This window comes from Paramormyrops kingsleyae, chromosome 10 (genome assembly GCF_048594095.1).
Source record: "Paramormyrops kingsleyae isolate MSU_618 chromosome 10, PKINGS_0.4, whole genome shotgun sequence".
In the NCBI taxonomy this organism is placed as follows: Eukaryota; Metazoa; Chordata; class Actinopteri; order Osteoglossiformes; family Mormyridae; genus Paramormyrops; species Paramormyrops kingsleyae.
In genome coordinates, this window is record NC_132806.1 from 907,068 (window position 1) to 930,232 (window position 23,165).

Below are 23,165 nucleotides of genomic sequence, written 5' to 3' on the forward strand. Positions count from 1 at the left end.
TAGGTTTTAAGACATTTTTATTGTGAGACTCGCATTTGATCAAAAGCAAACATATAACCCAAGAACCTAATACATAGCCAGAATTAAAATGTGTACAGCGAGGAAAATTAATATTGAATGTGTCAACATTTTTCTCAGTAAATATATTTCTAATGGGGCTACTGACAAATTTACACCAGATGTAGGTAACAACCCAAATAATCCACACATACAAAGAAATCAAAACAAATAAATCCATAAATTATGTGTTAGAAATATTAGAAACATATTTACTGAGAAAAATGTTGATGCATTCAATACTTTCCCCCACTGTGTGTATAAAATAAATACTACTATCTTACAGCTGTTTACATAATGTTACACACAGTCGATTTCTATCCTATTATTGTCAGAAAGAAATGTGTGCAGGTTTTACACCAATAACAACTTCAGAAGTCCTCATGCCTAAACCTTGGGTTGTAGTTTTACACTTGCATATTTTACACAGAGAAATTAGGTGATTTTAAAATTCATTTTTTATTATACAGTATAAACAACGTACTAACATGCAGATAAGAGGCAAAACTCACACTAAGTTCATATTTCAACATTGATATTTACAGATTTTAAAGCCTGGTTTCGTACAGTGGTAAATACCTGATGTGTGAAGTAGGGACTGTGGATCACAGGAGTCAGTTTCTGAGTCAGTTTCATCCTGTTTGACTTTAATGAGGTAAAACTAGTCTTTATGTGTTACAGCAGGTTAGACAAAGTACCACCTCTTTTCAAATTATCCCTAGTATGTGAGCCTCTGTGAATTTGTTTATATGTTTGGATGGGAGTGAGATTAGCCTGTGTGTATGTCAAGAAAGTGCAATCACTGTTGACCCTCCGCTGTTGACAACAACTGAAATGATATCACCCTCCACACCATCTAAACAATTATTTCCTACTGCAAGCTGCGGCTTCCAACACATTTCACGAAGTCCTTTTCTTCTCTTCCTTTGGAAATTCATGGGTGCTATACAAGATGCACAGAAACAGCCACAAAGGTTTTATAGTGTCTTTGTCAGTGGGCTGGCTCATCCACGTGCACAGTACGCTCTGTCTTCGGCAAAATGGCTGCCCAAGGTGACTCCTCTCCTGGATCCCCATGGTTTGGTTCACAATTGCAGAGGCTCCTTCAGGATTTTTACCTTTGAATAGTCATCCTCAGGTGGAATGAAGTGATCTGGGAACTAGGAGAGGAGCAATAAGAATTGACATTCCAGTGAACCAAACAGAAACCCAATATGTCTGGGATCGTTTGCTATATACAATGACTTCTAAAACTTTTCTCCGTCACTGCTCCATTAAGGTCAACTCCCCAAATAATCCTCAAGCTTCTCCCTGAGGGTTGCTGCAGAGAGTTTTGTAAACCTTTTCATAATATATCAGGTTTACAATAATCCAGCAGACAAGAGAACTCAAAGATGTTCTCCAAAACCTCATAGCAGAAGCAGAAATGGTAGAGGTTGAATCTTTACCATTGTCTTCTCACTTTTCCATGGTATCTTGATAATTCTAGGATTAGGAATCTCTGGCAGGATCAGCTTCCGGAGTCTACATGAGGAAGTGAAAGGTAGATTAGAAGGTGGATAGAGCACAATATTATCAAACTGCAATCACTTCTTGTTATGCAGGACATCAGTCAGAACCACAATAGATACAAGCAAAATTGAGCTACAGCCAGAGCAGTGGCTGACAATTTGAATCAGCCATGAATTCGAGGTGAAGAAGTGCCTCTGTTGTGCCCTTCAAATGGATACCTAAATTGTATGATATTCTATAGTTTTGTATCAATTCAATTCATTTTATATAGCACCTTTCACAACAGAATCAACCCAACTTTACCTGGATGTGTTGTAATACATTATTACATCAGTTCTACAGAATAATACACAAAATAGACGTAAGGCAAAGAAAGAAAGCCTGCTGACAACATATCAGTACTGGGGCTTTTCCCCTGCTACCAAGAACCGAGCCATACCTCAAATTGCCGGTTTTACTTTGTAAAGTATGTGAGCCGTACCCATGGCATAACCATGATCACATAGCCCTGCTTACTAGCAGGGCTGAAAGCGTGATCAAACCGAGTTGATTTAGCGGCCACTATTTGACTGGTCAAAATGCAAGGAGATACCGGTGTTCTACGCATGTACTATCTGAAGGTAAAACATGTATATCATGCATATTTATTCATCATCATCATCGGCGATCACTTGGAGTCAAGCATGATGGTCCACCTGGGGGGTCCTTATTGTGGATCTTCAGATGGCTGAAGAGGCCAGTTCTCAAACCACAAATCTTGTCACAATGTGGACATGGATATGAGGTGCTGGGGGTAGCCTGTTTGGCAGTGACTCTCTCCTTTCTTTGCTGCCACTTGATTTTGGCAGCCTGTCGGAGATTGTCCTCAAGTAGAGTGGCACCCTTATGTAGGCTGTTTCTCCATGTGGTTCTGTTTTTAGCTATATCTTCCCAGTTTGAAATGTGTTTTTGAAATTTCTTCAAGTTGGTTTTGATGTCCTTTTAGCACTTTTTCTGTCCTCCAGGTGCATGCTGGCCAGCAGAAAGCTCTGAGTAGAGAACCTGTTTTGGCATGCGTATTACATGACCTGTCCATCTTAGCTGGTGTTTTATGATGGTGGTGACAATATTGTCACAGTTTGCCTCCTCTAGGATGCTGATGTTAGTCCGCCTCTCTTCCCAGCAAACACGCAGAATCTAACGCAAACACATTTGGTGGTAGGATTCCAGGGCTCTTAAATGCCTGCTATATGTAGTCCAGGTCTCTGCTCCATATAGGAGTGTTGGTAAAATGACTGCTTTATATACCAGTAACTTGGTTTTTGAAAGAAGATCAGAGTTTTCAAAGACTCTCCTACGAAGTTTTGCAAAGGCCCCACTAGCACAGCATATATGGTAGTGAATTTCATGGTCGATGTCTGCTCTTGAGGAGAGGTGGCTTCCCAAATAGGGAAAATTATCCATGATCTCAAGGCATTCACCATCAGTTGTTATTGTTGGTGGGGATGTAGAATGGTCTGGTGGGGGCTGATGGAGAACCTTTGTCGTTTGATGTTCATAGTCAGGCCTAGAAGTCTGTAGAGAGGAGTGTGCTGATGGATTATCCAAACAGGTGGACGCCTGTGCGTGGCTTCTTTTAACGTGGGGAGACTGGGGCACAAACAGCCACCACACAGTCCTTGACAGAGACAAACCTATTATAAACAGCATGGACTCCAAGACAGTTGAAGGTCCCTCTCTGCTGCAGCCTTCACAGCCGTTGTTGTGATCCACTTGCATGCCTGGACAGAATCTTCTGCCTGCTCCGCTGTTGAAGTCTTTCTTGAGTCGCGCTTTGTCTGGCACCTCCTCCTCAGCCTTGCCGCCAAGGGTGACCCTACCAGGAGCGTGGCTCTAGACGGTATTGCTCTTGGGATCTCAGGCACATGCAAGCCTCTCCACCACGACAAGGTGGTGACTCTCCAGAGAGGGCATATTCATTATTAGTAGTATCGCACATTGCGATGTATTAATGCATTCTATAACTTTGAACTTGAAAATATCTAACCTCCTTCTTCAAAAACTACCACAGAACAGCTGAACGAAATGGATTCGTAGCACAAATTTACACAACCGAATGATAATTCCACTAGTGTTTGACTACATAACATAGCTAACACAACATGGCGATTCTCACAGATGTGCTAGAAAATTAGGAAATTAGCATGGTAAGTCATGATGTACACCGTGTGAACAGTAAAGCATCTCTTCAGTTTTATGTCGCTGTCACTCTCCAAACCTGGCAGACTGGCAACTGAGCTGACCCTTCTGCAGTGGAAAACCAAAGCAAGCTGGAACCCCACATTGTAACTACTCTCTCCTCACAGTACAGCTTCGGTATGTTTCAGTTCCTGTATGTCAGTGGAAAAGCACCATATGTTTATGCTGTAAAATATCAGAAACTGTGAAAGAAATTCTCAGAATCCCATGTAAACCTTTTATTTTGAAGTGTCTTTGAAAATTGTAAAATAATATTTAATTCAGAGGTCTGACAGGCTTTGTTTAAAATGGAAAAGTTGAGTTTAAAACTCCCTTAAGAACAGTAAAAGAGGAAAAATTGTTTTTAAAGTATAGCACTATTATGAGCACATAGGAAAATACAATGCAATCTATTGTAAAAAAAGATGGGCAACTCTAACTTGGTAAATATGAGTCAGCAAAGTACAAAAAGGCCAGATATTCCTGAGAGATGCTACCAGAGGCTTAATCCAACAGGAAGGGTCATGGCAGAGCAGCTAATGCTTGTGACTGCTTCCAAGTGTGGTTTGGAAGAAAAACAGCCCCAGCTTCAAGCAGACCAGCTGCTTTGGAGATAATTTTGTTGAGACAGGATGCCCAATCAGCAAATAAGAAAACAGTTTTGACTATTTCTCCTTGCTAAATATAGGTTAAATGCGTTCTGCCCTAATCCGATTCCAAGAACACAAGACAACATGACTGCATTTCAGGCACTCATGAGACTCCAACACGGCTCATGTCTCTTTCTCAGTCCAAGAGCACTTACTTCTTAATGAAGATGAGGCAAATAATCGCAGCAATTGTGAACAGGACAGGAATGGTGATAACAACAACATGCGGGGACCAGTTCGGTGGTTTGGGCTGACCTAAAGGAGAAAACCAGATGTAGAAACATCCTCTTTCAGCAACACCTTCAAAATCCTCAACATGATACTGTTATCCTGGAATTCATATCAGATTTATATCTGTGGTGTTAGGAACTAATTCAGTATTTTTAATATATAAATTATGCTTAATTAGGCTCAAACATTCTTATTAAACAAAGTCTGCATGTATTAATATTGTCACACAAACTAATACCCTAACATATATTTTTTTATAAAAAATAAAAAACAGTTTAGTCCGGTGGACGTAAAATATAACCACAATCTGAAATGGCTTGTGTTTTTTATATTCCCAAAGAACACTGAAAGCAATTAAGAGATATATTTCAATAGTTTCAAACATGTTTGTAATGTTTTCTATGCAATTTATTAGCAAAGAAGCATTTGCAATTTTGGTGCTAGTGAAGAATCACTGTGGGTTTATGGCCAGCCAGAAGATGTTACCATAGCGTTTCTCCAAACTCCAGTCCGTGGCTCCACATCCACATCTGTCTGTGAAGATGGCCTTCACCTGCACCACATACTGATACCGGACATCGTAGACCAGTTTGTCATTGGTTGTCTTGGAAACATTACCCATCTGCCAACAGGTAGCACAGCGTTTAATGAACCTGATCAAACATCAGCAATATCAGTAAACAAAAACAAAACCTATAGGGATCACTATTTGGCAGCATAAAACTATGTGTCAAAAACTGCTACCCCACAAAAACCTATAGGGATCCCAATTTGGCAACATAATATTACCTTTGAAAAACTGCAACCCCAAAAAAAAAGGCTATAGGGATCACTTATTGACAGCAAAAGTAAGTTGTACTTAGTTAGCATGGGATAGACATCACAGCATCCAGGGTGTACCCCAGCCTTGTGCCCTGAGTAACCCCTGCATCCCTGACTATGATAAGTGGTAAGAATAGATACTTAGCATTAGGGAAGACTCAAGAATAGCAAACTAAATGAACTACATTAAAAATTTAAAGGTGACATAGTAATTAGCAGCACAAAAACATGATTGTGTGATTGACGTGGCAATAACCAGGTTTTGTAACATAATTACCACAATACAGGGATATTGGGTATAGATGATAGCGATATGTCCCTATCATATTGTGGGAGAACCATATGTGTTCACCATCTATATCCTATAAATCATTTATTCTTTCCTTCTTTTTCTATTCACCTGGTACTTGTTCTGCCTATGATGGAAGTTCTGTATCAGAGCAAAGTTCGATGATTCTGCTGTGCCACTATCCATTATTTACTTTACTTTTTATTTCTTTAGCAGATGCTTTTATATAAAGTGATATACGTTATTTTTTATTTGACTTTATGATAGCTGGTATACTCATGCCAATGTTTCCAAATCACTGGAACTACACTTTCAGTATAAACACCCCCTCTTGTGACCCTCTCCTCTGCACTCACCTTCCAGTCCTGGAATTCATTGGTCTTGAACCGGTAGAGGTAGTCCCAACAATCTGCATTTAACAGACCAGGGTCTTTCCATTTCAAATTCAGGGAGTTATATTCATGGAAAATATCCAGTTGCGGGGGTGGGGGCCTCACTGTTGGGGGATAAAAGGGAGCAGCTTATTATTTATCCAACAGCTGTTTTAAAAAGGTTGAAAAAAGTACAATGAATGATAATTAATGATAAATAATGTAAGTTCACTTAATAGCAAACATTTAAAATTATGAATGACCCTATTATTATCATCATTATTATTATTATAATTATTATTAGTAGTAGTAGTATGTGTCCTGTCAAGAACTGACATCCTGTATTTGGTAAGCAGCTGCAAGATCTACAGATTTAAAATTTTACTTAGCACTATATAATGTAGGCATTATGCAATCATAAAATATTTTGAAAAAGAAAGCACATCCTCTATTACTTCTACGGTTTTCCATATTAGGGCATACAGAACAATCGTCTGGATCACAGCGACTCCTAGTATCAGACAAAAATAGCTTCTGATAATAGATGACATATAACACATTTCACTATGTAATTATCTATTCAACAAGGAGGGGCCTATAAAACTGAAGCCCAAAAGTAAATGCACCCAAAATCCTTTCAAAAAAGTTAAAGATGTTAATTAGTATCCAGGTGCTGCAAATCAAACATACTTAGTCATGAGGAAACGTGACCTTCTCAATCAAAAGCAGAACTTTTGGCAGTTTTGTGTTTAAAACCAGGCAATGCAAAGACCTGGGTCGACAGGAGAATGACCTATGTCTGAAAATAACTTTGCAGCATGGCAAAGCTACATCTTAACAAACCTCACTTCCTCTGGACAGACAATTATACTGTGCAGAAGATATGAGTACAAGCACCCTTACGATATCTTCTGCGCAGTGATACGACTGGTGTGTGGAGTTCAGTAGAAGAAAATATTTCCTACATTAAACTGCTCACTACCAAGTCTGTGGATTATCTTGAGTAACCAGGTCATGATTTCTAGGAAGACACATCGCTGTTGAATTTTTCAAATGTATTTTTCTGCCGATTTAATAGCCACAGAAAGAATGACATCACTTATTTTCGAGGGAAGCCCAACATTTTTGCGGCTGATATCACAACAACCTAGATGGATAGATAGCACTAAAGCTGCTCTAAAACAAACTTTTTTAAGTTTTGGGGTGAACTGCACCTTTAACACAAAAGTTTTCTAGAGGCAAAAGTACGCCCATCTGACTAACAGCTAAAGCATGGCTGAAATTGGGTCATAGGGCAACACAAGCAAATACAGTGGAACCTTGGAACTCGAACGCCGCTTAACTCGACCAACTCAGACATTGAATGGGTCAAATTTATTTCGACATGTACCTTGACCGAAACCTTGAAACTCGACCGCTCCTACTAAAATTGTATGGTTTGAGATGCGTTCAATTCTATCAATACGGACCTGGAATGGGTCAGTTGAGAAAAATTTCAACTGAAAACTCGGAACACGACAAAACAAAACAGACTTGCTAAAACTTGTATGGATTAAGGTGCATCTCTGATGGGCTGAAACAAGCAAACCAACCTACTGAAATGCTTATGCCTATGAATCGCTCTCAGTCTCACAGTACCTCTTGACTGAGTTTGACATGCGAAAGCTGTGTTCCTGTGATTGGGGTGACTTTTTTGTGCTTTATAAAGGTGAAGTGATTAGTCATTGTTCACACACCACAGCACACAGTGCATAACAAGGCAATGTGTCCTCTGCGTTTAACCCATATGTGACATTGTGACATTACTTTTTATTGATTATGAGTGCTTTTTTTATCATTAGCTAGGTAGATATCATTTGGGGGTCTGGAATGGATTCAATTCATGTACATTATTTCTTATGGGGAAATTTGACTTGGACCTCGACCGAATCGCAACTGGAGTAGTCTTCTGGAATTAATTAAGTTTGTGTTCCAAGGTACCACTATATACAAATGAATGTTTTTATTTTTTAAAGAATCAAGTCAAGGACAGATTAACCACACTGAAAAGCTGCAGCAAGATGAAAAGAGTGCACAAATGAATTCCCTGAAACATCCATTAACTGAAGCAATGCTGTAAGGAATAATAGGCCAAGATTCCAACAAAATGAAACAACTCATACAAAAATGATTACTTCAAGCTATATCTGTTAAAGACAGATCTACCAAATACTAAATCATGTAGTGTACTTGCATACTTTCTGCATGATACCTTATTTGTTGTTAATTTAATTATGACATAGTGGAATTTGTTGTATTTTATTTGTCTCCAGAGGTTAGATTTACAGTTTCATGACCTGGCAAAGATTATTTTCAGGGGCCTTGATATAAAATACAGACGTTCCTCTACTTACGAATGAGTTACGTTCTGAATGGCCGTTCGTAACTTGAAATGTTCATGTCATTATTGAAGGGTTATTAATGATATACGCAAGTACAAAGAACTAGGATGCTGGGAGTACACACACTACGTTGCTGTGCGGGGGGAGTAGCAGCCAGAAGTCGTACTACCTGTAATTGGCGCGCAGAAAAAAAAAATTGATGGTGCGGACAGGAAACGAGTAAGTTGAAAGTTCGTAAGGAGATGAGCGTCTGTACTATACAACATTTTCACATTTGTACAAGGACCCAGACCCTGACTCCTGAGTCCACAACCCATTCCTGAGCCTTTTCAGTTTCAAGCCCCAAATTGTTTTCTTGTATATGTTTATCCATACTGATGTCAAAATGGCTGCCAGTTGTTTTTGTATCTTCCCACTTTTTTGTCAACTAATCTCCGTTCCTATGCTTAAGTTAGCCGTTGTTTCTTCTACCTTCCAAATTTCATGTGGTTTTGGTTGCCAGTTTGTCTGAAGTATGTATTATATACTGAATATTATATACTGAAACATGTCCTTATTTGTAAACAAACTATTTTCAGTTTTGCTGGCTGACAAAACAACTTTTGTTAAATAATTCAGCACAAATCGATAAATGGACAAATGGACAGAGAAAATGGACAAAGAGCTTGGTATGTAAATGTCACAAGAATGTTGAATGTAATAAGTGTGAGTTATCATCTTGTAAACAGCATACACCGTTGACATTACCATTGTACCGAGGCATCCTTTGGAAGTAGTTATTCAGGGTGGAAGTGCCCTGAGTGCCACTGAGGTCAAAGTAGACTGTGCTTGACAGATTACTGTGGTTGAGGAACTTTCCACTTAGGTGACAGCCCATCTTCACACCTTGTTCAAATAGGTACAACTTGCAGGGCTCAGGTGCTGGCTGGCCTTCATACCTGTGACATCAAAGCAACTACAGTCTTTACCTGCATGGAATATCCCGAAAATACCCTTTGCTACGTAATGGATATAACAGCTGTTCTAACTATCCTTGAAACATCTGCAGGCATGTAAAAGGACAATCAGACACTCACACACAAAGATGCAGGCTCCAGGTATCCCTTACATCCTGCAGTCTCAAGTTCTTCCTGGCATTAGTACTGCCTTTACCTAACACTCCCTTCACCTGTCAGCATTTAACCAGCATTCCCAGCAAAATGTAAGCTCATCCCCCTATGTTGTGTTCTAAAGTTGCTTTGAATTTTTCCACAGGGTGGACATTTTATAAATATAAATATATGCATTTTTGTGCAAATATCATTGTAAAAATACATTGACTGATGCAATTTGGTGGTTGTCTATGGAAATGCCTTGTTAAGAAGTGGCATGGCAGTTCCTGAGGTTAGTTAGACATAGGACTCACCAGTAGGAGAGATGAATATCTTCTGTCTCATTCATTGTTTTCCATGTGCAGTTCATAGCTTCAGACGCATAGTAAATACAATCAAAGTTCCGTATCAATTCTTCTGTAGCCAACAAAAAAATGAAGATTTTTTTTTGTGTTAAACAAAGAGTTGTCAAAAATAATCAGGGAAAGATTTATCTTTTGTTAACTTAAATACTGACAAACTGCAAATTCAGCCTAATGCCCCAAGTACAATCCAAAGTTAATATTTCTTTTAAATTAATTTCATTTCACCTTTAAATGAATTCAAAATTCCGACATAACACATACAGTGAGGGAAATAATTATTTGACCCTATGCTGAATTCTTAAGTTGACCTATTAATAAAGAAATGAGAAGTATATAATTTCACTAGAAGGTTTATTTTATACAATAGATCAGTGATTCCCAACCGGGGGTACGCGTACCCCTAGTGGTACGCGAGCACATTACAGGGGGTACATGGAAAAAATTTTAATATTTAATTTCCCTGATGATGGGTAAATATTATCAGCCATTCCATTAGCTGTGCCCTGGTATAGAAAGAAAATCTGTCTGGGATGTGTTGCTTAATGAATAACAAACCCAGCTTTTATCAATGAAAAGAGCAAAAAAAGACATAAACAACAACTACATGACGGAAAGACTAGAGCAGGGCTGTGCATCTGCACGACGCTCCGCTACCGACAGAGGGCATGAGAGAAAGTACAAGACAGAAAAAATTCAGAAAGACTGGACTGGGTGAGGGACCCATTCATTGTGAGTGAGAGCAGCAGCAATCTTCATGCAAGGCTGCAGGAGCATCTCATGGATTTGTCATCTGACTGTGGGCTGAAAATAGCATTTGCTGAGAAGACATTGACTGAGTTTTGGTGTGATGTGGAGAAGGAATATCCTGAACTGGGAAAACATGCACTGTTTGAACTTTTACCTTTTGGTTCTACCTATATGTGTGAGGTGACCTTCTCAGCTTTGACACACATCAAAACCAAGCAGAGGAATAGACTGGATGTGGAGAACAGCCTGGTAACAGCTGTTTCCACACTGCCCCCAGATCTATCAGAGCTTATCAAAGATAAGCAAGCTCAGGTGTCTCATTAAACTAAACTAAGTTGAATGATGAAAACAAAGTAAAACTGATATGGTTATTTATTTTAGTGTTTTGCTCCTGATGTTCTAAGTATAAATGTCTGTTTAAAGGGGACTCATTCAGCTTTTGTTATAACAAAGGGAGGTTTATTTACTTTTTTTTAAATTTAGTATTTATTTTCAGATTTATCATTCACTTTCGTGGCAACATATATATTTATGTTAAATTTAAACTGAAAAGAATAAAATGCCCAATAATTAAATGTTCAAGTTATGGAGATTTAATAAAATGTTTTAAATTTGATAATCAGTTGTACGTTCTACTTTTATTGAATCATCAACACATTTGACAAAGGGGGTACTTGTGGTATGAGAAAATCTCTCAGGGGGTACACAATTCAAAAAAGGTTGGGAAACACTGCAATAGATTATCAACAAAACAAGCAAGAAAAAATAATCATGTAACAATTACAAACCAAATTGTCATTTATAGTATCTCACAAAAGTGAGTACACCCCTCACATTTTTGTAAATATTTTACTACGGTATATCTTTTCATGGGACAAAACTGGAGATATGACACTTTGATACAAAGTAAAGAAGCCAGTGTACAGCTTGTATAACAGTGTAAATTTGCTGTCCCCTCAAAATAACTAAACACACAGCCATTAATGTCTAAACCGCTGGCAACAAAAGTGAGTAAATTGTGCCCAATTAGCCATTTTCCCTCCCCGGTGTCATGTGACTTATTAGTATTACAAGGTCTCAGGTGTGAATGGGGAGCAGGTGTGTTAAACTTGGTATTATCACTCTCACACTCTCTTATACTGGTCACTGGAAGTTCAACATGGCACCTCATGGGAAACAAAAAGTTGCTCTACATAAAGATGGCCTAGGCTATAAGAAGATTGCGAACATCCTGAAACTGAGCTGCAGCACGGTGGCCAAGACCATACAGCGGTTTAAGAGGACAGGTTCCACTCAGAACAGGCCTCACCATGGTCGACCAAAGAAGCTGAGTGCACGTGCTCAGTGTCATATCCAGAGGTTTTCTTTTAAAAACAGATGTATGAGTGCTGTCAGCATTGCTGCAGAGGTTGAAGAGGTGGGAGGTCAGCCTGTCAGTGCTCAGACCATACGCTGCACACTGCATCAAACTGGTCTGCATGGCTGTCGTCCAAAGGAACGACAGAAGGAAGCCTCTTCTAAAGATGATGCATAAGAAAGCCCACAAACAGTGTGCTGAAGACAAGCTGACTAAGGACATGTATTACTGGAACCATGTCCTGTGGTCTGATGAGACCAAGATAAACTCAATTGGTTCAGATGGTGTCAAGCATGTGTGGCGGCAACCAGGTGAGGAGTACAAAGACAAGTGTGTCTTGCCTACAGTCAAGCATGGTGGTGGGAGTGTCATGGTTTGGGGCTGTATGACTGCTGCCGGCACTGGGGAGCTACAGTGCATTGTGGGAACCTTGAATGCCAACATGTACTGTGACATACTGAAGCAGAACATTATCCCCTCCCTTCGGAAACTGGGCTATAGTTCAGTATCCCAACATGACAACGACCCCAAACAACTCCAAGACGACCACTGCCTTGCTAAATAAACTGAGGGTAAAGGTGTTGGACTGGCCAAGCACGTATCCAGACCTAAACCCTATTGAGCATCTGTGGGGCATCCTCAAACGGAAGGTGATGGAGCGCAAGGTCTCTAACATCCACCAACTGCGTGATGTCATCATGGGGGAGTGGAAGAGGATTCCAGTGGCAACCTGGCACAAGAGAGTTAAGGCAGTGCTGGAAAATAATGGAGGCCACACAAAATATTGACATTTTGGGCACAATTTGGACATTTTCGCTTAGGGGTGTACTCACTTTTGTTGCCAGTGGTTTAGACATTAATGGCTGTGTGTTTAGTTATTTTGAGGGGACAGCAAATTTACACTGTTATACATGCTGTACACTGGCTTCTTTACATTGTATCAAAGTTGAAAAATCTTCAGTTTTGTCCCATGAAAAGACGTAATAAAATATTTACAAAAATGTGAGGGGTGTACTCACTTTTGTGAGACACTGTATCTAGGGAAAGTATTTGATCCCTTGCACAGCTGTCAGAATATTCTTGTAGTTGGTCACCAATTCTGCATGCAGGTCAGCAAGAATTTGCCATGAATTAAGTTTATGATATTGAATGAAATGAGCTGCCTTTCAGGACCCGGTGTATGTCTACACTGTATTACATTATATTATTTTTACTGTTCAATAAACCACCGGTGTGCTGAAATGAGATTCTGCTGAAGTGGATTCCCTACAGCCATATTCAAACACAAGGATGTTTATAGATGGAGCCAAAGCACCCTAGACCAAAACTCAAGGATCGACTTTGTAGCCATTTCTTCTAAATTTAGGCTGTGTGGAACTGAGGTGAGGAGCAGTGAAGAACTATCCACAGAGAACCACATGGTGGTGAGTGGGACTTGGGATAGACCAGAATGACACAGACCAGCAGTCAAGGTCTGCTGGAAAATTCTGTCTGTGCAACATAAATTCAACCACACCTCCAGAAACACTTCCCCAGTACGTCAAGTGAGATTGTGAACACTGACTCTGAATGTGCCATGTTCGAGGCTTCGGTTGTTTAAGGACTGCAAAGAACTGTGCCAGAAGTCATTGCCTTCATTGTAGTCCTTGTAATAACCCTTGGAGCTTTGGTAAAATAAGTAGTCAAGCTGAAGCAGAGGGCTTTCAGGGCAAAGCTTTCAAGGGCATTTCCTGAGACAGCTGCATGGTATATTCTAGCTAGCCATAGTACAGGGGGCTTGAAGTGACATCCATGCTAATTGCAGATGATGTCGTTCTTTTAGTCTCATCCAACCAAAAACTTCAGCACATAATTGAATGGTATGGTGGTATAGAGATGAAAATCAGCACCTCCTAATCTGAGGTCATGGTATCCTCTCAGAAAACAATTTGATCCTTTCAAGTGGAGGGAAGTGGATTCTGCCCTTAATGAAATAGTACCTCAGAATCTCATCCATGAGTGGAGGTAAGAGGGAATGTAGGATGATCATGAGCTGTGGCTAATAGAATAGAGATACTTTGTTAATCTCTGAGCAGAAACTCTCTTTTTCCCCCATCATGCTCCCCATATGGGTAAGAGCAAGCTTGGGGCATCACAGTAAAGGGGCAGCCACCTTGCGGCACCCAGAGAGCTGAGGGTTAAGACCCTGCTCAAGAACCCACAGTCATGTGACTATTCTGCCAAGGCCTGAACTACTGACTTTCCAATCACAGACACAGAGGTTTAGCCTGCTGAGCCACGCAATGCAGGGTTTCTGCAATCACAATAACAGGGTGAGGAATTTGTAGAATTGGAGAGACCCCCAGCTCAAGCTAGAATCTGTGGCTGATTTAAGATTCAAGATTCTTTATTTGTCACATGTAGTTATACTGTAGCTGGTACAAGATACAGTGAAATGTGTTTCCCTGGCTGAAAAAAGTACTCTCCGACTGTGCTAGACATAAGAAATAAGTACTCAACAGAGGATAAGTATAAAATAAGAGAAAAACATATCAGTGTAAAAAAGACAAGGTAATAAGTATTAACAGAGGATAAGTATAAAATAAGAGGGAAAACGAATTTATATATATATATACAGTAAAGATATATATATATATAAAAATATTTAGAAGAGGTCACTACAAGCCATGCCAGGAAAAGTAATGGGAAGGTGAGATGAAATGTCTGTGTGCCTGCATTTTCACCATAAGATTCCAGTGGAAAACATACACACCATAAACACCAGGCTTTCTTTTTTTCCCCACATGATTTTGTTACATTTTAACTGAAAGAAGGAAGAGGTGAATTCAAGAAATACAATTCATGTGCCAGGCTTGACACAGGTTTCGGGTGGGGCCAGTATTTGCATGCACTGACACGCAAACATGCAGTACCTGAGCCCATTTGCACAATTGCTTATCACCTTTTCCATTTTATGTTTTTACCTTTGGGAGCCAGGATACCCTGAGTTACAGATTTGCTCTCCATGTGAGACCCATTGTTGCACTTGGCTTTCACGCTGTACATCACTCCGGACTCCAGGCTAGGACATCTTTCAAAAAATAGTCTTTCGGTTGTTTGTGTTTCTTCATTCTGCAAAAAAAAAAATCCCAATGTACAGTCGTTAAAAGGCAGAAATATGGCCAGGACAGTGGACATTATGTTTTGCATTATCGGGAGAGAAAGTATAACTGTCAATTGAGAAAGATAAAAAAACAAGCTTTTATGTGATTCATAAATATCATAAAGTTTTCACAAATGCAATTTTGTACGCATTTTTGGCAAATTAATTCAGCAGATTATTTAAAGGTTGGAGTGTCGTTTTGGGTCCCCTTGACCCAGGGCCCGGGAGAACTTTCTGGTCCCCCCTCCACCCCTCTACAGTTGACAGCACTGCTGCTAACCATAAATAAACTTGGGTGGTATGTAGACCTCATGAGATAAAGATAATATGACTTTCACTAAAGAAAATATGTTTAAGCGGCATAGACTTATTAAAATTAAATCAGACAAGGACTGTATTATTTATTACCATGAGGAAATACAAATTATTTTATTATATATACATAGGAAGCATCATCGTAATAAATACAGCGATCCTCCGCTATATCACGGTTCAGCTATCGCGCCTCCGCTATATCGCAGATTTTTCCCCAACACATCACAGTTCTCTGTGTATTGCGTACCTTGCTTGTGGTCCGATTGTTGAGAGCAAAGTTTTGTGAATTTTTCATTTTGTTTTAAGCCCTACGATTTAAGGTTTATATTATTAAAAAATGTTTATTTATATTGTCTTTCTACCTATCGCCTATCGCCTATCACCTATCGCCTTTTCACCTATCGCCTTTAAAGCGTGTGGGAGGGGTATTTTAAGGCTTAAACTATAAATAATGTTTATTTATATGGTCTTTCTATATCACAGATTTTCACCTATCGCTGATGGGTCTGGAACGTAACTTCCGCGATAGGCGGGGGATCACTGTACTGCTTATTAAGACTTTGCATTTCAGCCAATTAACCTGCTTAAACTGAATTTGAAAAAAAGGAATGTGTTTTATGAGGCTGATTTACCATTTGTGGTTGTGATTAGAAAATGCAGTAATATTTAATTATTAATATTTTATATGAAGAATGTTGAAGACCATTCATTGTGGGATTAATAAAGTCTAATCTAATCTAATCTAATCTAATTATAGCAGCTGAGTGATTTTACCTTCACACCACTGGGGGCTGAAATCCCACCCCTTGCTCTGTGTGCAAAGTTTTCATGTTTCATGTTTTTTCTTTGGGGTTTCCATCTGGCAATCCAGTCCAAAAACACAGTTAAGTAAACTGTTATTTCTAAACTGGCTTTGTCATAGACTGACATCCCATACAAGGTGTTCCCTGCCTTGTGTCCTGTGTATCCTAGTTTAGTCTCCAGGCTCTCCCCGGCCTTGTATGAAATAAGTGGTTAAGGAAGGTTGATGCATTATCATTTATGCTCATTTAATGGCACATTATTGGCACATCAAATTTTCACACTAAAATGCAGAGCAATTTATTGCACCTGATCAGAGTGAAATTGCTGTATGTACCACAGTAAAACAAACTGAAGTGAATGAACATAAACCACGGTAGGTGTGAGAAGCTTAATGCCATGTTCTGGCCTCCCGCACTGAGAAAAGTTTTTCCTTTTGCTTTAACATCTAGTTTCTATTTATAAAATATTTAAAACATATTTTATAAATGGTGGACTGCATATTGTCTTCCACAATGCTGTAACCCTGAAAAAGATAAACTGAAACCAATGTAAATATGACATTTAGATCATTTGTTGACCTAGACATGCACCTGGGGCTGTGTTGTGCCCTGTACTTCCTGGAATAGGCTCCAGTTTCTTCCAACACTTATAGTTTTTATTATGTCATTATTTGTGGTGTTTTATTTAATTTAAACACTAAAATGATACAATGACAAAGAGACACTTGTAAAAACAACTCATTATGTGTTGAGACTGAACAGAAACAGCCAGCACATAAACATCTTGCATTGTTCACCTCCCTAGTCCAACGCATGTAGTCTGAGATGGAAAACAGAAAATATATCATGGGTAGGATACACATCCCTGATTAACTTGTGGTTCTATATGTTAGACCTAATTAGGGTTTTAAACATAGTGAATCAAAACCAGGGTAGAGGAAAATAAAAAGTGGTTCAGAAAAAAAACATTACAAAGCAGATAAATGCTTCATAAATATTTCAGTGGCATCCATTAGAGTGCTTGAATATAACTGGAAAAAGTGACCACCGTAGCAACATATAACCAATATTTTGCATGTTAAAATAAAAGCAAGATATTGCACACAACATAAGTATAAAAACTAGAGATGCACCGATCCTACATTTGGGTCAGGTATCAGGCATACAGTACATGACCGATCCACGTCCGATACTTACTTACGTAGTTTTGGCAGTCTCTAAAAACATAGCTCCTATTTCATGTTAAATCTATTTGCACAATCAATAGTACAAGAGCTCTTTCCCATTTCAGATGTGTTTTTGCGGCATTCAACTGAACGCTAATGCTGCCACTCTGCAGTTTTTTGATACTCAGTGGGCAGGGGCATTGCTAGTGATTTTGGGCCCCATAAAGGCATATCATATTGGGCCCCCCAATCCAGACCAATCCAGTTATTTTCCAAAGAGGTCGCCTGTTAGCCTTCACAGAGCTCACTGGACAAGATCAGGACACAGACCTTTTTATGGAGGGATTTGGATTACCTTTTCATATGGATTGAAAAGCCGAAGTGACCCGGAAAACTGAGGGAGGATGGGTATGTCTTTATGTTAATAAACGATACTGTAACTCTGTGACTGTCATAGATTGCGTCTGCACACCAGATGTAGAACTTTTATCAGTATCAATACGCCCTTTATACCTGACCCACGAGTTTCCCCGGCTTTTTATAACAGTAGTGTACATTCACCCAAGGGCAGACGCTGCCTGTGCTTCTAGCACTATCTGTGATGTAATGCATAAACTACAGTCACTTTCACCAGAAGCACCTAACTTTATACTGGGTGATTTTAATCATGTCTCGCTGAAAAAGACCCTTTTAAACTTTTATCAGTTTGTCTCGTGTCCCACTACACAGGATAAAACGCTTAATCTGTTATGTATCAGTAAAGGATGCCTATAAATCTGTCCCGTTACCTCCAGATCATAACTGTGTGCACTTGCTGCCTATTTATAAAAGTTTTAAAAAGTCAGAAAGTACAGGTGAAGGATATAAAGGACTGGACGGAGGAATCTGTACTCTGCCTGCAGGAGTGTTATGACTGTATGGATTGGGACATTTTTAAAGAGACTTGTGGAGATGATTTGGACACTCTTACTGATGTCATTTGTTCTTATGTTGCATTTTGTAGAGACATGATCATTCCCTCTACCCTAACAACAAACCATGGGTGACTAATTCTGTGAAGTCCAGTATACAGAAAAGGAATCTTGTTTTTAGACATGGGACAGTATCTGACCTCCACTTGGCCACTAAGGAGCTGAAAATAAAAATTTTAAAAGCCAAACAGAGATATAAATCAGACCTGGAGAGTAAAATGGCTGCAAATAAGCTTGGCTCAGCCTGGAACAGCATGAAAAAAATAGCAGGTCTCTGGGATCCTAGGAACTGTAATCGTGTCACTCTGGACGGCTTTCATTCAGACTCTGAGTTAGCCAATGCTTTGAATGGTTTTTATAATCATTTTAATACCTTTCATTTTAGTAATGAGATTCAGGAACTGAAGTGTAACCTAAAACATGGTCAGCATTTTAACATTGATCAGAAGTGGCAAGGGACTTTCACTCTATAAGAGTAAACAAGTCTTATGGTCCTGATCATATTTGTGGTCGCCTACTCAAATCTTGTGCCCAGCAACTGAGTCCTGTGTTTCATTTTATTTTTAAAAAGTCCTTGCAGATACAGCACATACCTAACATATGGAAAGATGCTGTCTTAGCGCCTGTTCCTAAATCCAGTTATGTGAAAAGTCAAATGGCTCTGACATTGATTGTAATGAAAGTATTTGAAAAACTGGTGAAGTCAGAGATTTTGAGGCAAACTGAACATGTGCTTGACCCAATGCAGTTTGCCTACAGATCACGGAGAGGAGTGGAAGATGCTTCAGTGACCCTGTTGGACCTGATTATTAAACATTTGGACGAGAAAGGTTCTCATCCTCAATTACTCTGTTGATTTTTCTTCAGCATTTAATACGTTTCAACCTCATATTTTAGTCAGAAGGCTTTTAGAGCAATCTTGTGGACTGGGTTCTTGATTCCCTGACAAACAGGACTCAAAGAGTCTGGATAAATGGAACCCTGTCCTGCTCCTCAACTGGCTCCCCACAGGGATGCATGCTTTTACCCTTATTATTAATCCTGTATACAAATATGTGTCAGAGCAGGTATGAAAACTATGCAGACGACACTGTTATTGTCAGTTTGCTCCAGGATAATGAGAAAAGCTACGGTCCAGTCCTGAATGTCTTTGTGAAATGGTGCAATGATTCCTAACTTCAATTAAACACATCTAAGACAAAAGGTATGTGAACTGACTTTAGAACAGGCACCCATACACAGGAGGACACGTCCATTAAGGGTCAGATGGTGGAATGTGTTCAAGCCTATAAATATCTTGGAACAATCCACATTGGTAAGACTATGATGGTTGTATTTTATTGTGCTTTTACTGAATCTATTTTATCCTTTTCCTTGGTTTGGACATTTATCTTTAAAGAACAGAAACTAACTCAATCAGATTGTGAAATGGTCTAACAGGCTGATTGGTGAGCCACAGTTGAATCCAGCAGTTCCATCCCTGTACACCAGACAGTTACAGCGGTATGCTGGTTCAATTCTTCTTGACGTTTCACACCCTCTGCACAGTGAGTTTGTTTCTTCCCTCTGGACGAAGGTTAAGTGTCCCAAAATGTAGAACGAAAACATTTAAAGACAGCTTTGTTTCAGCAGCCGTCACTCTGATAAATAGATCATAGCGTTTTTTTTAATCTGTTTTGTTGTCAGTTCCTGTGTTGAAGTGTGTATGTAGGATGTATGACTCATGACTGCGCCCCAAATCTACCTACAGGTACAAATAAAGTAACCTGAACCTGAACATGTCACTCAGGGGCCCTTGGAATCACCCTAACTTTCCCCCGACTTACGGCGCCCCTGTCAGTGCATGTGAGTGTGGTGACTTCCGCCTGCTGTGACGTCATGCGCATACCCTTTAGAGTAGGAGAAGCGTAAAAACACAGTGATGATCTGGGAGTATTTTCCGGTTTTAACTAGCAGTAACACAGCTATTTGCAATCTTTGTAAAGTTGTGTATCGGAGTCGGATTGGAACTGAAAAAATGTGGATCAGCACATCTCTAATAAAAACATTAAAAACAAATTAAATTACAAGCTCCACAAAATAAATAAAGCAAATGTAATTCTCTGAAAACCTCATCCACTTTTTTCCTTCCAGCAGTATTCTGACTGGTTACTGAAATCAGGATGAGGGTTAGCCAGAAGTTTATTCCAGGCAGGGAACACCCTGGATTGGACAGCAGTCTGGTGCCAGGCGCACAGCTACATATACTGTACATGCACAATCACACACCAATCACACATCTGAGACACTTAACTGCCAGAAATCCAGAGGCAACCAGTGAAAACATGAGGTAACAAGCAAGCTTCATGCACAGAGCCAGGGACAGACTTTGAATCCATTTTTTAGGCTTTCTATTATTAATTCACTGTACAGACCTTCTAACATAACTTACTCCCTAGGGGGCAGTGTGGTTCAGCGGGCTAAGTCTTCGTGCCTGCGATTGGAAAGTTGTTGGTACAAGCCTGGCCTCAGCAGAATAATCACATCTGTGGGCTTTTCAGAAAAAGCTCTCAACCCTCAGCTCCATGGGGACCTCTGCAGGTGGTCGCCCTTCACTGCCAAGCTTGCTCTCACCTACATCTGTGTCACTGAGAGCAAGATAGGGTAGGTGAAAATAGAATTTCCCCACTAGGGTGGGGTTGGTGGTGGTATTGTTATTATATGTGCGTTTCTTATTATTCTTAATTTTATATTTATTATAGTTAATATTGTGTTATTATTGATATTAATATTTTTGTTCGTTTTTCAAGTCTCACTTGGACAGTTGCATACTGTATAATATTTTATATAGATTTATATCCAAATTCTGCTGTATCCAGTGACAGCAATTATCTTTTGTTCTAACAATCTGTAATACTTATTTAAAGGACTAGTCAAGATAAAACATGTTGAACAATGTCAGTCATTTGCCTATATGAGTACTATATATGTTGTTCTCGTTAACCCTCTGGAGTCTGAGGCCTCTCAGCCACTTTCGGGGTAGTCTGACATGCCGTTTGCTGGTGTTTCTCCGTGGTTTTCCAGGGTAGCAAAGCAACAAAGTAGCATTATCACATGTCTATCAATACTAGTAATTTTCTTTCCGCACAAGTTCTAGATTTTAACCCGTTTTTTTTTTATCATTACGCTGTATGAAATCGAGGCCTACTTCATATATATATATATATATATATATATATATATATATATATATATATATATATATATATATATATATACATGTTATTATTAATATCTATTTTACCCATTCTATTTAAACCATTCAAACGGATCTCACATACATTCTCTGTGATTTAAAAAAATAATAATTCATATACAATAGCAGTATATTCATGATGATCTCTAATGAGACTAGTAAATATGATTTATTCTTTTCTGATACTTTCGCTTCAATCTGTTCGTGCGGTTTTGACGCACCGGACTGTATCGAAGGTCCCAGAAAGCCCGAACTCACCTGGCCGACCTTCTCTACCACCTCGTAGTGTACCGCACACTTGTTGCTGTTGTTTAGGCCCTCCGGTGAGCTCCACGAAAGACGCAGACAGAAATTGTGATTCCTTCTTTCCAAGGATAAGTTACGCGGAGGTGGCAGCATACCTGTTAACAAGCAATGAGTCAATGGCAATGCCAGTGCTCCCTTTACCGTACCCATGAATGTTTCCTATTTCCATTAAAAATCCAGATCCGCCGAACATTGTACCCGAAACTCTCCTAACAGTAAATTCATTAACACTTAAGGAAGTCTATTTCCCTCAGTTAAGTTTTAAAATACTGCGTGAGAATATTTCTGTTTTCAGTGCGCTCACTTATTAGTTACCATTGTAAAAGTAACTCCCATTTTGAGACAACTTAAAAAATACATACACGATTGTTTTCATAACATATTCACAAAAATCCACAGGGAAATGGGATTGGGAAATTGTTTTACTGTAAGGTGTGCTGACGTCATTAGCAGGAATTTGAACTGGATTACTTCACAGCATTATACAGAACCGCCTTCTGTACCGAGTAAACTTTAATTAAAAAAGCGACCAACAGCGATTTCGACAAAAAGAACTAGAATAATAACAATGGTAGCACCTACCCGTTTTACTGGTCTCGGAGGCAAAAGCGATCCAAAAGTTTAAGATCAGTAACCATTCCCGATGCATACTGAAAGTTTCCCGACCCATCATTTATGCTTGGGGAGTTCCGACCTCGCAGTTTGAATGCTCTGAACGCCCTGTTTTGCTTTGGTCGGCTAGCCAAAAACGAAATGCTACTTAAAAGATAGGACTAAGGAAACCATTTAATGCTTGAGTGTTCTGGGTGAGAATAGGCTTCTCACAGCAACTGAAGACAAGGAAGGACGAACGGGGCGTGTACACCTCCCACATCATCCACCAGATCTGTTCGTATTGTTACTGGCTCTTAACTCTTTATGTGTCACTTCCTCGTCTAAGGCAAATGCGAAAGCGACATTAATAAACGTCTGACTGCTGTAAGTAATATAACAATTATTAATATTAATGTGAATGAGTTGATAAACTAGGTACCAGAAAGGCAATTCAAATTTGTATAGACAGATGAAATAACGCCCTTTATTTATACTATTTTTTAATGAGAAGGTCAGCTCAGGTACAACGCAAATAACATAATG

The 23,165-nt window shown here is 39.3% G+C and overlaps 1 protein-coding gene across 2 annotated transcripts; it reads right to left on the bottom strand.

Moving 5' to 3' along the window:
• On the bottom strand, positions 1-22,909 carry LOC111835623 (interleukin-13 receptor subunit alpha-2-like). 2 transcript variants are annotated; one of them, XM_023796127.2, is made up of 10 exons: positions 22,611-22,909; positions 21,981-22,123; positions 15,054-15,201; positions 9,936-10,038; positions 9,278-9,468; positions 6,135-6,274; positions 5,154-5,289; positions 4,592-4,691; positions 1,506-1,581; positions 1-1,217 (listed from the first exon to the last, which is right to left on the bottom strand). In XM_023796127.2, exons 1-10 carry the CDS (start codon positions 22,699-22,701, stop codon positions 1,143-1,145), a joined length of 1,203 nt encoding a protein of 400 aa, XP_023651895.2. In that variant the 5' UTR covers positions 22,702-22,909; the 3' UTR covers positions 1-1,142. The 2 variants fall into 2 exon arrangements, with proteins under 2 accessions (XP_023651895.2, XP_023651896.2); XM_023796128.2 differs by lacking the exon at positions 22,611-22,909 and adding an exon at positions 22,391-22,453.
• Positions 22,910-23,165: the final 256 nt, after the last annotated feature.